The 15352-nt window shown below is 37.9% G+C and overlaps 2 protein-coding genes across 3 annotated transcripts in view; one reads left to right on the forward strand and one right to left on the reverse strand.

The window, feature by feature from the left end:
• The window catches only part of mtrr (5-methyltetrahydrofolate-homocysteine methyltransferase reductase), a 33507-nt gene extending 22576 nt beyond the window's left edge, over positions 1–10931 (reverse strand). The window contains exons 1-10 of one of the 2 annotated variants that reach the window (XM_014002367.1): positions 10839–10931; positions 9868–10012; positions 9623–9776; positions 9334–9451; positions 9045–9232; positions 8770–8957; positions 8578–8691; positions 8329–8485; positions 7022–7110; positions 4130–4310 (exon numbers count right to left, since the gene is read on the reverse strand). In XM_014002367.1, coding sequence (XP_013857821.1) covers positions 4130–4310; positions 7022–7110; positions 8329–8485; positions 8578–8691; positions 8770–8957; positions 9045–9232; positions 9334–9451; positions 9623–9776; positions 9868–10011 — 1333 coding nt within the window. In that variant the 5' untranslated portion in view covers position 10012; positions 10839–10931. Of the gene's footprint in view, positions 1–4129; positions 4311–7021; positions 7111–8328; positions 8486–8577; positions 8692–8769; positions 9233–9333; positions 9452–9622; positions 9777–9867; positions 10013–10565; positions 10806–10838 lie in introns of those variants that run through there. The other variant, XM_014002366.1, reaches the window with a different exon arrangement.
• A 2901-nt stretch (positions 10932–13832) lies between these two features.
• The window catches only part of cct5 (chaperonin containing TCP1, subunit 5 (epsilon)), a gene marked incomplete in the record, with an annotated part of 7817 nt that continues 6297 nt past the window's right edge, over positions 13833–15352 (forward strand). The window contains 3 exon segments of the mRNA XM_014002368.1: positions 13833–14090; positions 14421–14481; positions 14613–14777. Coding sequence (XP_013857822.1) covers positions 13986–14090; positions 14421–14481; positions 14613–14777 — 331 coding nt within the window.

The raw sequence follows: 15352 nt of genomic DNA on the forward strand, positions 1-15352 counted from the left end.
TTTCAAAACTAAGCATTCAGAATAAAAACAAGTTTAACTGGACTGATAGCACAAGAAAAAGAAAGCWGCACACACTTTTCATGACAAATATTAAAGCAGGATCATCATTTTATGTTGAAAAATGACTGATTTATGTTTAAATCTTGGTGAAATCTTAACAAACTAACATTATAAATGATCGCCGATGATGATATAGCAAAATTTTCTCTACTCCTTCAGATTATGTGTTGGGGATGACTCTCAGCTACTACCACACCAAATTTTACCTCCAAATCTGTAACATGTCTGAGTTGTAACCATTTTTCTGTTTTCAAAGTGGGATTAACTGTGGCAGCCATCTTGTATTGGATTGGCTCCAAAAGGTTTACTGGCTGTAGATCTAGTGCTTATTTCTTAGAGTTAACATAACATCCACTGCTTCAGCAAATATTTTGCTAACAGAGAGATAAACACACACACATGCAGGAAACTTCATAATCTACAACCAACATAACAACTGGACAATATAAGTTGGGATATTCTTAGAAAGTGGTTAAGTTTAATTTCATTTTTTTGCTTTCAGGTAAAACTTTTAAGTATTTTACAGTGGAAAAAGCACATCCATAAGTTTTAACAATGAGACAAAGAGTAGACAAAATAAAATGGTAATAAATAAATAAAATGGTGGTAAACAGTTTACCACAAAATAATACTAATACCGGGGAGAAAAAAACCTGAAAGACTTTCTTTACGTTTAATTCCTAAGTCTGAACATGAACATCCCAAACAAAGGGAATATTTTTAATGGTTTAAAAGCCTCATTATTCATAAACAACACGTTTGATCAGCATGAGCCAGATATTCATATAAAAATATATTTTGTTTTAAAAATGAAACCCAGATGTAAAAGCTTTCAAAAAGATCAAAGCTTCACAATGTGAGTGGAGACTTCTGACTTCTCGTTTAATCAATTTGTCTCTGATCCAGCTAAAAGCAAATCATTACTTTAGTAAATATTCAACAATAATTAGGGTTAAGCAAGGATAGAATGGACTGGTAAAAAAAAACATATTTGATGGTTGAAAAAGTTTTCAAATAAAGAAGAAAAAAAAGTGTGGTTGTCCCAAAAGACCTGCATCGTATATACAATGTTTCTGCCAAGCAGTGGAAACGCACACCTCTCCATCAGGAGGTGTATCGTATACGTTAACACAATCCGGTGCACCTGCGCCGCACTCCGGTTGCTGCCTTTCTATCACAGAGTGACAGCTCAAGTCTGAAGCAGAGCAAAATCAATCCATCATCTCCCATCACCCAGACATGATGATACTGCAGCCGGATACAAAGGATGCCTCACTTTGGCAACTTTTACAGCACAATTTCAGTTTTTTTGTTATTTTTGTTTTGTTTGTTTTGTTGTTTGTTTGTTTTTTGTGACAAGTGGATAAAGGATACATTAGGTTATGCCTTAAAAATAAATTAATTAATAACTTTTATTCGAACAATTTAGTCATATGATATATGTATATATGTTATATATGTATATTCAAAATCACAGGTTATTTCTTTGGTCTGTGGTTTGTTTTTACACAGAGGTAATATTTTTTCCGGGGGAAAAAAATGAGAACAAAATGGATGAGCCTAAAAGTAAAAGTRTTTTATGTTTTTGGCTGTGCATAAGTTGAGCAAGAAGTATTAAAAATAATCTTTCTGGAAAAGGTTTCTATCATTTTTTTAAGTGAGAAAAATTCTCATTTAAAACATTTTTCAAGTGGCTTTGGCGCCTGAAATTTTGTGGTTTTCAAAAAAGTAACAATTTTAAAGGGGACTGCATAACGTTTTTGAGCTTTATATCATGTTCCCTCTTCAAAAACACACCAGGGTGTTTCTTTGATTCATTCATGCATGTTTGAAATATCCGTGAATCTCCTGTAGCCATGTGGAGCTGCCTAAACACTTCCTGGTACAAGGCTCCGCCTATTTACACAAAGCTCCTCCCTGGAGCTCAGTCTGCAGCTGCGCTCCCGCCCCAGCACCCCTTCCTCAAAGCATGGCTGTGAAGACGTGCTGAAGTGGGAGTGTCAGAAATGGTAGCAGGTTCTTAAAGAGACAGAGGCCAATTTCAGGGCTTTTATTTTTGATGTCCAACATTTTCCATAACTGAGGCTAACAGTTACTTGATTGTGATTTAGAATTGAACTATATGCCTAGAATATACATAATACCCCGATTAACATTTTCAGAATACATGTAGTTTCTCTGTGAATGTGGTTTTTTTTTTCTTAAGAACGAGAAGATCATGTTTCTTGAGATAATTACATAATAACCTTACTTTAGTTTTACTTACGCTGTCCCACAAATAAAAAACAAGCTTAACAAATTATTCACATCCACACTCTGTGGTAGGGCAAACTAAAAAGAATGCTCACGGAGAACATTTTATTTCCTGGAGGCTCTGACCCCAAACTGTATATTTGACACTTTATGAAAGAATGGATCATATAAGAGAAGGAATGGCTCCAGGCGGCAGGCATCTTTCTCAATTTGTACCCGGCTCTGACTTTTAAACTAAGCCTGCAGAGGCTAAAGACATCTGGGTTTTAGACCCATCGCTCCTTGTTATTTACAGTTAGTGGAGCTCCAATCAGCAAACACCTCCCCTTCAGTGGAGGTAATGAACCGAGTGCGGTGCAAAAAAAAAATGCAGCGGCGCACTTTAACGGTGACACACTGAGTCAGATTTGACCATTAACCTCTGATCCAAACCGACCCCGGCACATTTTTGTCCTTGCGAAGCTCCGAGGCTCACTAGTAAACCGGCTAACAGCCGTTACCCTGCGGGGACTTCGACGCCACATTTTTCACGAGGGCACGACTGTATCTCTGCTTGATTTCTGCATCGGTTCACCACAGGACAGAGAGGCGAAAAAAAAAAGAAAAAAAAAGAAAAAAAAGGTGCTGTGGTTGGCAAGTAGGCCTAAAATAACTGACATTGGGGTAGGCCACGAGCTGTGACACAGCTGTTTTAGAGGACAGCTCAACTTGTATGTGAAGCTGTGGCCAACTAATTTCACTGTCGGCTAAGTTTCATTCAAAGCCTGTTAGGATCTATAGTGACTGACCGGCCAGCTAACTTAATGAGCTGAAAGAAAATGTTAGCTTTCTACCATGAACTGCCTCCAAAAACAAAACAAAAAAAAGGAAAAGCTTAGTTTATTTGTAAGGATGGAGAAAATAAAAAAAAACCACAAATACGAATGTTGACGTCAAAATCATGAGATTAGAGTCATTGTGTGGCTGCACAAAAAAATGACAAGAAAATCTGTGTTTATTCTCTGGGATTCTTGGTTCACACTGAGTTTTATTAAATGCTATGAGCAAAAAAAAAAGCCATGACAATGTGCTCAGAAAGCTTCATTTATAAGGCTACAGTGACCCCTAATGGATAAAAAATGAAAGAGACAAACAATCCCAAACTGTTAAAGGAGAATTAAAATAGGAACATTTCTGTTTTTATATTGTATAATTTAAAATCTGTTACTTTACAATTAAATAAATATGTAGCACTGGGCCAGATTAATAAAACATTCAGATATAAATGATAAATATTTTAACAGCCAGCTGGGGTGGTTTGTGTCACCCACACTCACATCATAATATCTGTCTTTATAAACTCTGTCTTCACAGTGAGCTCCTTCTTTCCTGATCATTTTGGAACAAATAATGTAAAAATGACCTGTCTAGAATAGATTATTTGTTCGAGAACATTTTGGTGGCTACTTTTTAATTTTTTAATTTTACTTTTTTATTTTGTTTTGTTACGTAAAGTTTATTATTGTTTGAATTTATTTGATGGAAAAAAGGCGCAGATATTATAAAAAAAAATTCTTCTTTCTGCTGCCTTTCATTTCATTTTATTAGTTATTTGTATTTTATTATTATTATTATTATTATTATTATTATTATTATTATTATTATTATTATTTTCATGGCAGGTATCAAACTGCTTATGTAAACTAAACTTCAGTTTTTTTTATGGACAGTAAATTTTCTTAAGCTATTCTTAAGAATCATAGTTCTGTTTTATGAGTTGAGCAACAGATCTAAATGTAAAAAGTGTGTGAGTTAGAGCGACAGCGGGAAGTCTGACCTATGAGGAGGCTGAGAGGCGGCGAGCAGGACGGGAAGGCGGCGAGAAGCTCCAGCGCGCCGAGGTTTGGATCTCGTACGTACAGATTATAGTCGGCGGCGCCTTGTTTACTGCAGAGCTCCTGCAGTCTCCTCCTCTGCGCTCCGTCTGCCGTGTGCTCCGCCAGCGCTCGCAGAAAAGCCTTCACACAAACACGGGAAAACACAGGTGAAATCACATGAGGCGGTTCTCCGTCAGCTGTCACAGCTTTTCCAAACTCCGGGCCCCATTCACAACAAACGGAGACACTTTTACTGGCAGTCTGAAAATACTACTGAGAGGCACAAGTAAGCTTTTAATTCTAAAACTTATTAAAATAATAGATTGTTAAATCAACTTGCTGCCATTTAATTAAAAACTGTTTAGTGTTAAATGTGTTTAAAATATGATGATTTTAGAGATGATGGAGAAGTGCTGAAATATTCCTCCTTAGGAAATTGAAGTCATTTGATTTTGTTCTGTAACTGTGAATCAATGTAATTTGGTAATCAGATCCAAATATTTGTCATGCCCAAGAGATCTGAATGTTCTCCGAGCTAATTATAGTTTGTTAGTTGTCAGGAATTAGTGGAGCACGGTTATGGCTTCTACTGGAAGAGTTATCATCCTCTAGAGCAGAAACTTTGCTGCCATCTTGATTTCAATTTACCCCACTGAAGTTTTTATTTAAATTTGTCTCGTGTTTCGTAAAACATCTCAAGCAGATGTACATACAAAATTATCTGAAGTTTGTTTATTTTGGAAGAAGGGCAATGTTCAATTTGTTTACATGGAAGGGGGAGGGGCTTAAAATGTGCACAGCTGACAGCTGACCACTTCAACTTCCTGGTTCTGGTCCAATGCCCATCTATTTTTACAATCTTTGGTTGGTGCACATATGTTTAGACAAGATATAATTAAAGACAAGTTATTTTTGAATAAATCACCAAGTTTAAATAATCAAGTGATTTTAACTAAAAGCTTGTTTTAAAACAAAACTCCATTCTGGTACGGAGCAACTCAAATGATGCAGGAAGGAAAAAAACATTTATTTTGCTTAGGTCAAACTCTTAATTTCTCTTTTCACCACCTCACAGACATACGAGACAATGAGAACTAGGGCTGGGTATCACGGCCAATTGTCTGGATCGATTCGATTTCGATTCATTAAGTTCAGAACTGATTTAATCACAATTCAATTCAATTTGATTCGATTCAATGAAAATGTTTATTGATATTGTATTTTGCAAATGTGTTACCGTTTTTTCTCTTCAACATACACAACAGGTTTTAAGGACAAATTTTATATCAAATAGTTTCATCTTGAAGGAAAACTGTCACAAGTTTAAAGGTTTTAAATTAAAAAGGAATTGCAGGTGTCAGTGTTGTTGGAGGAATTCATTTTTAAGAAACTAATAATTTTCTTGATAAATAAGAAGCGATGGGAATAAGGTTGCAGTAGAAGAGGTGGACTAATATAAATATACTTCTGCCCACTCTGAGTGTATAAAAACTATATTTGTAATGCTTCTGTTACCTTCTGTTATGTTCAATAAAAATTATTAAAACTTAATACTTATAACTTATTAAAACAAAACAGCTACAACATTTCATCACTGTGGATTTCATTAAGACTTTTCTTAAAGTTTTAAAATAATAATATTGGTGACAAAACTAAATGATTTTGTTAGAATGTCGTCTTTAACACATTTAAACACGCTGTGGAGAACAGTTCAGTCAGATGTTTACATACAGTTGTTTGGTTCGAGCGCCTAACGAGCYGCTCGTCAAAGCTTCGTTTTCTCTACAGTGTAGGAGCGCAAATCTTTGCAAACAAAAGTCACCATGGTCTCTGTTATCTTTAAGTTCTGCTGAGAATCGGCTGGTAATGTTAGTGATTCCTTAGTTTCTTTTGTTTTGATCCAGACAACTTGTTATCGAAAGCTAACGTTAGCGCTGAATGTCAACTGGATGTAAACACACGGCAAGCCAGGAGTGACAAAATATAGAAACGCATTTCAGATGCACGCACAAGAATCRCTCTCATGCTCTGTGAATCGTTAAATTAAATTGATCCAAGATCGATTAAATCAAGTTTTTTACCCAGCCCTAATGAGAACGATGCATTTGACAACACTGAATGGGAAATGTGAAGTCCACTGTCTCAACCAAGGACACTTGGGACACCTGGAGGAGCTGTGGGTGCAGCTGCTGACCTCCCAGCTGGAGGATGACCACCCCTGAACCACATTTTGGACCGTTCCTACATACATTCCAGGTCGTTCAGATCTTTCACACCAATCCTAAAAGCAACTGAGCTAATAGGTTGTWTCGCCACACACAGCTGTCAATGATAAAAATGGTTCAGAGATGAAACTTTGCAACAATAAACACAGGAATGCGCTCACAGATTGGATTTAACATTTGCCAGTGTTGCAGCAGTGATGCTGAAGAATGAGTTGAAACCCATGCACCCCACATCTCCACCTAAACGCATGGTTATTTTTATAGCTCAGGACTGCCACCTTTTGACATTCTCACACATCAAATGTGACTTTAATTCGACAGCGCCACAGGGAAACAAAAAGGTGGAATGAATATTTCAGCCTGAGCCCTGGACTTGGTAAATCTACTCTTCTTTGTACTTATCAAACCAACCTCTGAACCCCTGTAAATCTTCTGAGCCCGGGCGACAGCCCACGACGTTAAAGGACCGGTGGGCTCCTTCGGTAAAGAAAATCAATGCTGAAAATAGCTTAATTTAATTACACATCCACATAAATAATGATACAGATTCCTCAAGCTTTGACGATGCAGGATGTTTCATTAAAAACTGTTATAGTCACTGTAGAGMTACGTTTGGACATGCAGTACCTTTTTAGGCACACTTCTGATCTCCAGGCACCATGTGAGCAGGAAAAGCAGGGAAACACTCTGAGGGATGTGAGACGGCAACTTTGCACCTTTAAAAATGGAACATTTTTACCAAGACAGACGTGAGTTTTATAAACAAGTAAATTACGTAAACACACGCACACTGGGCCACATGCAAGAACCGTTCATACGCACAGATTTGTTCTTAAGTTGTGCGTACGAGTGATTTAGGAGGACTTGTGGCGTTCACCAATTTTCTCATATTATAAGATTTTTTTCAGATATGAACAAAATTCACGAGTGGTCCAGACCTGTCGTATATTTTACAGTCAGTCTGCTGTTATCCTGACGGATTTTCTTCACTAATAACTTCATATTTCATTAGTTTGAAGATATTTTGAGTTGAAAATAAATCACACTCCATAATTATGTTGATAATAGTCTATTCTGTTTGAAGTGGAATTATAATTTTAAATGTATTAATCTAGCCTAACGATATAATTTAAATTGGCTATTAATGGTGTTGTATAACACTGCAATAAAAACTTCAAGATCTCGAACTTCAAATCAACTTAAATTAAGCATTAACTGTAATGGCAAGACGTTTTTTGAAGCCATTGTCATATCAAACTATTTCTTCTTTATTTAAGTGAATCACATCAACCACTTCAGATGTGTGACCCTCAAAAATATGTCGTTTTCGCAAATCAGGATAGGGAAAAGTGGATAACTTATTTCTAGTGGCATAACGGTTGGATACTGGTTGGAAGGTTTCTTTTTATTTAATTTAATGATATTTCTGTCACCCGTAATCATACAATCACTAACTGTAGCAGCCCACAGGAGACACGGCATTAACATTAACAGCAGTCCTCATTTCATTCCTCAGCTTTAGCAGGTCTTTTAATTCCACAGCTGACAATGCTAAAAAATGACAGATTCTCTTTTCTGGATCTCTGAGAGCAGGACGTCAATCTCMGAACTCGTGAAGTTCTTCTTTTTACTTTTTGCTGCCATTTTCATGAACGAACACTTCCTGGTGTGTAAGGCAGGAAGTGTAGCCTTATACGGTTATTATTGGGGCAATAATTATGCTAATTTTCTCTCCTCGTGCACCTGAATAAAYATTCATCAGTTTACGCTGCTCGTTTACACACTTTTCCTGAAGTTAGAAGCGTTTGTTGAATCTGACGTGTTCGTACGAACCCTTTGTATGGAAAAAGTAAGAGAAATTTAGGATAAAAATACGAAAATGTTCTTGCAAGAGGCACAATGTGACCTATAGTTTCTTAAGACTCTGAGCTTACCTTTTTTCTTTGTGTCCTGTCTTAGAGCAATAAGAACATGGTGGTTTTTCTGGTCCTGAAGGCCCAGCCTACAGAGCACCTTGTCCACCTCTTCAGCTCTGTTTGGGCAGAACACATCAAAAGAATCCCCAGGCTCATAGGTCATTGTCGGATAAGCCTGGATGATGAAACAGCAACATAAAAAGCATCAATACGTGATTATTAAAACTTGTGTTTTATCAGAATCAAACATGACTTTGTGACGCTTACAGAGATGTCCAGTTCCAGGAGAACAGCTGTCTTGACTGAACCTCCTCTGCTCAGTTGAACTGCCTTGGATATAGGTACTTCATAAACAGTCTCTTTGTTTAAAGGTCCAAAAGTCTGGAAAATAAAAACACATTAGACGAGGACTGAAGTATGGTTGAAATCTTGTCTTTTTAAAGCTGCAACGTGCATCACCTGTCCCACAGAGTCCACACCCTGAAACGTAACGTCTAAGTAAGGAGGCGGCAGAGCAGGAACATTAAGTGAGGCCTCGGACAGTGGAGGCAGGGAGAACGTCAGCGAGGCTGCCGGTTCAACATCAGTACAGGTCTGCGTTTTTGGCGTGGCGACGCCGCTACACTGGGACGCCAATCCAGCACTTCCTGAAGGAGAAGCCGGTCTGAAATCACGAGTGGCGGGGAGAGGTGCGTTTTTAGAGTCTGTGCTTCGAGGGGGTCTGACGGGCTCACGGTTCTGCTGGTCGGTAATGCTTAAAAGGTTTAGCTGGACATCTGGGATGGACAAAGCAGGAATCTCCATGGCTGAATTTTCTGCATTCTCCTTCAAGTGGGAAGTCACATCGGAAGCCATTTTAGATAAAGCCTCTTTGATGGCACTCCACAGTCCTTTAATCCAAGGGTCGACAACCACTTCCAACCTGGAGCCACCAAAGAAAATAGAAAAAAGTTCTGAGTGTTCTGAATAAATAGGAGCTGATCAAATTTGGATGTCGATACTTCATTTCCCAACAGAACGCACCCTACGCCGTCATCTGCATATCCTGTCGGATAAAACTGYTTAGCTCCGAGTTCCTGAAGACGACGCTCGATTGTCTTCCCACAGTTGCAGAAATTTGCATAATTTGTGTCTCCTAAAGCTGACAGAGCGGACAAAAACAAGCAGATGATTCTCCAGCGACGGTTCAGAAAGTTAACCGTGCAGAGATGTGCATGTTAATGATTTACAAAAATGTGCTTTTGCAAATGCAAGCTCCCAGACTGATAAAATAGAGAAACAGACTACTTCTAACCCCTGTGTAAGAATTTACCTAAAAGTGCATAACAAAGGTGTTTATAGGAGTCAGGAGAATGGGTCTTCTTCTTGATGTGTCTTACAAATTGTAGAGCATTGTCTGGTGGTTCCCCATCTCCAGTTGTGGACACAATAAAGACCACTGGGGCGCTCTCCTTCACCAAATTGAACTGGAACCAGTCATATAATTAGTGACTAGTGCTTCTACAGAAAAAAAAAATAGAATATAGCTCTGTTACATGACAAATAACTGGTGTGTACCTTCTCATTCTGGTTCAAGCAGCTGAGATCAGCARTAAGTCCATGTTCCTCAGCCTCTTCAGCTATGCCCTCAGCTATGGACTGAGCTTGACCCTTCTGAGACCCGTAAAGAACCACAAACTGGGGCTTGACTTCACTGGGCATGCTGGAAAAGCCAGAAAAACAATGCCATTTCTTACTGCACCATTCCAACAGCAAGCTTTCACTTGTCATAGCAAAAAAACCCGAGCGCAACTCATTATTGAGTTACGATGCATTATCATTAAAGCACGAACACATCGTATTTGTATTTGATAATCAAACCTATAGAAGTATGCAATTATAATAATTTTTGTACGTTCGCTGGTAAACTAGTAAACATAAGCTCATTTTTAAATGCAGCTGTCACCATTATATCTCGTCTTTAAAAATGATAAAATATAAATTTACCTTTGTTTACAAACAATGACACTATGTAAATATGTTATTACTAGTTATTAATACGTTTAGACGTATTTGTTTAGGGTTATTTACATGTATCCCATTCATGAAGCAGAGGTTTTAATTCAAACTCCAACATTTGAAAACAATCCCTGTAGGACATGTCAGCAATGAAAGTGAGAAAAATAACATCCCTGTTGCTACTACGTGGTAAACATTAACTTAAGTCAAAGTAATTAGTTCACAAGCTATGTGTTATTTAAAGAATATGTTCTTACCARCATACTTGTACATGTAAGAGACAGTTTTCTGCCAAAGAAACCTCTTTGCTCTGAACGCCACCATTCCAATAATACCCGGATGTTACGTCCAAATTTTGACGCAAGCACCATAACAGAGCACGTGGATTTCAGCTGTTTATACAGTAAGCTAGCAGTCAAGTCTTGCTAACTCGAATCATTTTAAGCGTACGGTTTCTCATTTACAGGTGTTACATGGTACTATAACAAAAAAGAAAAACATGCAGCATAGAAATGGCGGAGGACTTCTACCTTTCTGAAACTGCTGTAAAATCTCACTCCTTCGACTCTGGTTTCCCCCAACAGACTCAGTTTTTTTTTTTACTCAACTCTCGCGAGATCATAGATTCGACAGCGCGAGTTCAGAACGAACCAACACTCAAGTGTTGTCAAATCTTGATTTATTGTGAGTCTGAAAGCATATCAAAAAAATGTTCATTTGACCAAGAGTAATAACGATTTTTAAAGGTTTAACTGAAACAGCTAGATTAGTGCATCCCAAATTTGACATGAATTATTTTTAATACAATATTTCTGCCCTTTTTTTTTTTAGGGAGGTCACCTAATAAATGTCCTTAATCTAACTGCTCGTTTTAAATCAATACTTTTACTGTTGATACTTAAGTACAAAAATATCAGATACTTTCAGACTTTTACTCAAGTAATATACCTAAAGGAGACTTTAACTTTTRTCAAATATTTGTTTTTTGTAAGATAGCCTTCTTGTACGTTTACTCAAGTATCACTTTGTGGTACTTTATAAAACTCTGGTTTCTGAACGTGTCTGGTCTTGGTTCATCTTGTCTCGGATAGTGTGGTCATTCAATCAGAAGTTTATTCTTTGTTTTATGTATATTTATTATTAATAATTCATGTGTCTAAAGAAAATAAACACGTCCTAAAATGACAACTTAAAGATGCGTATCTGTCATGTTGTTTACACCACCGCCTGCCGCTCTGAGGTTAAAGGTAAAACTAAAACCCACTCAACACCAGCAGGTGGCGGTAAAGCACCACGTGTTGTTTGCTAACCGTCAATAAAACAACGAAGAAGAACCGGACTATTGCTTTGAAAAACAACAAGCAGAACGTTCGGAAGACAGAACGGACAAACATTAAATTTCACCGTTTCCCTGGAACTTCCGGTCGCCGCGGTGGCCTAGCGGCAACGTCAGCTGACTGCAAATGCATAAGCCGCGACTCCGTGTCGTAGGTTCAAGTCCGTTCCCGGGCTCACCGTGTTTCCACGGGGCTGACTGGTTGGGATATGCTAGCTTGCAATGCGGCGTGTCGTCGGGTCAAGGCCAATTTTTTTTTTTTTTTACTTAACTAAAATGTGCTGCACCACATAGTAATGAGCACTCGTTTTCATTTACATTTTATGCATTATTTTTATTATTATTTAACATAAAACAGAGTTCAAATTAAATACTTTTTGTCATATTTAGCTTTAAGCTGTGTTTCTGAGCGTGTCTGGTCTTGATTCAGTGTTGTCTCTGATAGTCTGGTCATACAATCAAATGTTTATTTTTTATTTATGTATATTTATTATTATTATATTTTTAAATAAAATAAACACGTCCTAAAATAACAACTTAAAGATGCATATATGTCATCATATTACTGAAAATATCCGCTCAAAAATGCACGAAGCTGAAGTTAGCTTCCGATTCGGGAAATGACTAAAGGGCGATTACAACTAATTTTTCACTACCTTCAGCATATTTAATCTGTTCTGGTTTAAAAACTAAAATACCTGGACTCTTCAAACCAGGACTAGATTGTTCTTCACCAATAGCAGAATAAATAAAACTTAGTTTGGGATTTGTGAAAGCTTTTTCTGATTTGTGAAACTTCAGCAAAAATTGCTTTTCATCATTTTTCAGGCAACTGGACCACACTAGACCTGGTCCAGCCCAAAAACCACAACACCTGGACTTTCCAAACCAGGACTAGATTATTCTACATTAATAGAACACTAAGTTTGAGCGTTAAGCAACTTTGGTCCAGTTGCCTAAAAAATGATGAAAAACAAATTTAATTGATTTTTCACAAATCAGACAAAGGTTTCCCAAAGCTCAGACTTAGTTTTACATATTCCACTATTAGTGTAGAATAATCTAGTCCTGGTTTGGAAAGTCCAGGTGTTGTGGTTTTTGGGCCGGACCAGGTCTAGTGTGGTCCAGTTGCCTGAAAAATGATAAACAAACTTTGTTGATGTTTCACAAATCAGACAAAGGTTTCCCAAAGCTCAAACTTAGTGTTTATTATTGTTCTATTAGAGTGGAATAATCTAGTCCAGGTTTGAAGAGTCCAGGTGTTGTGGTTTTGGAGCTGGACCAGGTCTTGTGTGGTCCAAATGCACAAAAATGATAAAAAGCTAAATTTGCTTAAGTTTCACAAATCAGAAAAAGCTTTCACAAATCCCAAACTAAGTTTTAATTATTCGGCTATTGGTGAAGAACAATCTAGTCCAGGTTTGAAGAGTCCAGGTATTTTAGTTTTTAAACTAGAACAGATTAAATATGCTGAAGGTAGTGAAAAATTAGTTGTAATCGCCCTTTAGTCATTTCCCGAATCGGAAGCTGGACATTTTTAGTTAAGTAAAAAAAAAAAAAAAATGTCCCAAGTCATCAGGATGCACTCGGGAATTGGCCGTGACCCGACGACACGCCGCTTTGCAAGCWAGCAAGTCCCAACCAGTCAGCCCCGTGGAACAACCGTGAGCCCGGGAACGGACTTGAACCTGCGACACGAAGGTCGAGGATTTTTTTTATGCATTTGCAGTCAGCTGACGTTGCCGCTAGGCCACCGCGGCGGCCGAAAGTTCCATGGAAACGGTGAAATTTAATGTTTGTTCGTTCTGTGTTCCGAACGTTCTGCTTGTTGTTTTTCAAAGCAATACTCCGGTTCTTCTTCGTTGTTTTATTGACGGTTAGCAAACAACACGTGGTGCTTTACCGCCACCTGCTGGTGTTGAGTGGGTTTTAGTTTTACCTTTAACCTTAGAGCGGCAGGCGGTGGTGTAAGGGCTGCAGCCAAATGCAATAATATAATTCATGAAATACAAATACTTCTTAAGTACAGTCCTTTTATTTTAATGGTTATTTCCTGCTGGAGTGTGACATGATTTGTTTGTGTACAAACTAATAAGGTATCAGAATTTCATGTATTTATACTTCTCATTCAACCAGCAGGTGGCGGTAAAGCACACCCCACATCGTTTGCTAACTGCCAATAAAACAACGAAGAAGAACCCTTGCCCCGCCCGTGGAGCCTTCCAGAAGTCGCCGGCTAACCTGTGCGGCTTGCAGATCAGCTGCGTTTCAAATTACCTTTAATAAAGAATTTTTTTTAATTCGTTCAGCTCCCACTGTGTGTCCTGATTCTTCGCTCAACATGTCCACTTTGGGCACATTGGCTTTTGATGAATATGGGAGGCCCTTTATCATCATCAAGGACCAAGACAAGAAGACGCGGCTATCGGGCATTGATGCACTGAAGGTACAATGGGCTAGCTAGCAAATCTGTAGCATCGTGGTGTATAACACGTTGCTCAATTATTCACTTGACTAGGACATAAGATCATAATTAAGGCTGTAAAGGCCCAGTGAAGCGATCGTTAGTTGTTTGTGCAGGAGCAGCGGAATAGCATTAGCCTGCTAATCATGCTAACACGGAGGCCACATGTGCTCCTGTGATTTCTGCCAGTCGGTGTTGCTAGCTGTTCCTTAAATGGCCATTGATGACGTACATCTCTACAGCGTGTCACAGACGACCAGGTCTACAAAACAAGAAACTAACCTAAACTATGTGCTGTTATTGTCTTTACAGTCTCATATCATGGCAGCGAAAGCAGTGGCTTCAACGCTGAGAACATCTTTGGGACCAAATGGTGAGTTTTAGCCAAAACCAGAGCTGTCGTTTTGAACGGACCATGTATTTCGCCATAACTTGAAATTAATAAATCTTTTGTTAGAGGTGGAATTTTACTTCTCACACTTTTACTCCTTACTTTATCATTAGGTCTTGACAAGATGATGGTTGACAGGGATGGAGAGGTAACTGTCACTAACGATGGAGCCACTATTCTCAGCATGATGGATGTGGACCATCAAATTGCCAAGCTCATGGTGGAGCTGTCGAAGTCCCAAGATGATGAGATCGGCGATGGAACCACAGGCGTTGTTGGTAATTTCTGCATTTTAACTGATGCAAACAATCATGTCGTACTGCTTTCACATAGACTTCTCRCACTGACATCATGAAAACTGCAAAGTACAGATGTGATTTTCTTTTTCACATCATCACATGAAAACCGYATGTTAAATTTAATGTTGCAATTCTTTTTTTATAGTCTGTTATATCATGCATTTGTAGCCAAGGCTGCAACAGCGAATCAATAAAAATTGATTATTGAAAGCGTTGGCAACGAATTTCATTATGGATTCATTGTGTCGCGCTATTTATTATTTACGCTGCTTCAGAACTGCTTACTGGGCCATAGAACACTGTTTTAGCCACAGGCAGAACCATACACTGTTATAATAATAAATGAATAATAGTTTTAATAAAATTATATTTTATTCTTTTCATTTGTTTTCCTCATTCAGCAACCTATTAAATTTCTCGTTCGTTATGTTTTATAGCTATAACAAATGAGAAATCCTTTTTTTTTTTTCAGTCAGTATGAAATACAACTGGCAATATAAACTGTGAAAATATTTTTGATGTGCTTCTTTTTTTAATTCAGCATATTATAAAAT

The sequence above is a fragment of the Austrofundulus limnaeus genome, unplaced genomic scaffold (genome assembly GCF_001266775.1).
Source record: "Austrofundulus limnaeus strain Quisiro unplaced genomic scaffold, Austrofundulus_limnaeus-1.0 Scaffold12, whole genome shotgun sequence".
Lineage (NCBI taxonomy): Eukaryota > Metazoa > Chordata > Actinopteri > Cyprinodontiformes > Rivulidae > Austrofundulus > Austrofundulus limnaeus.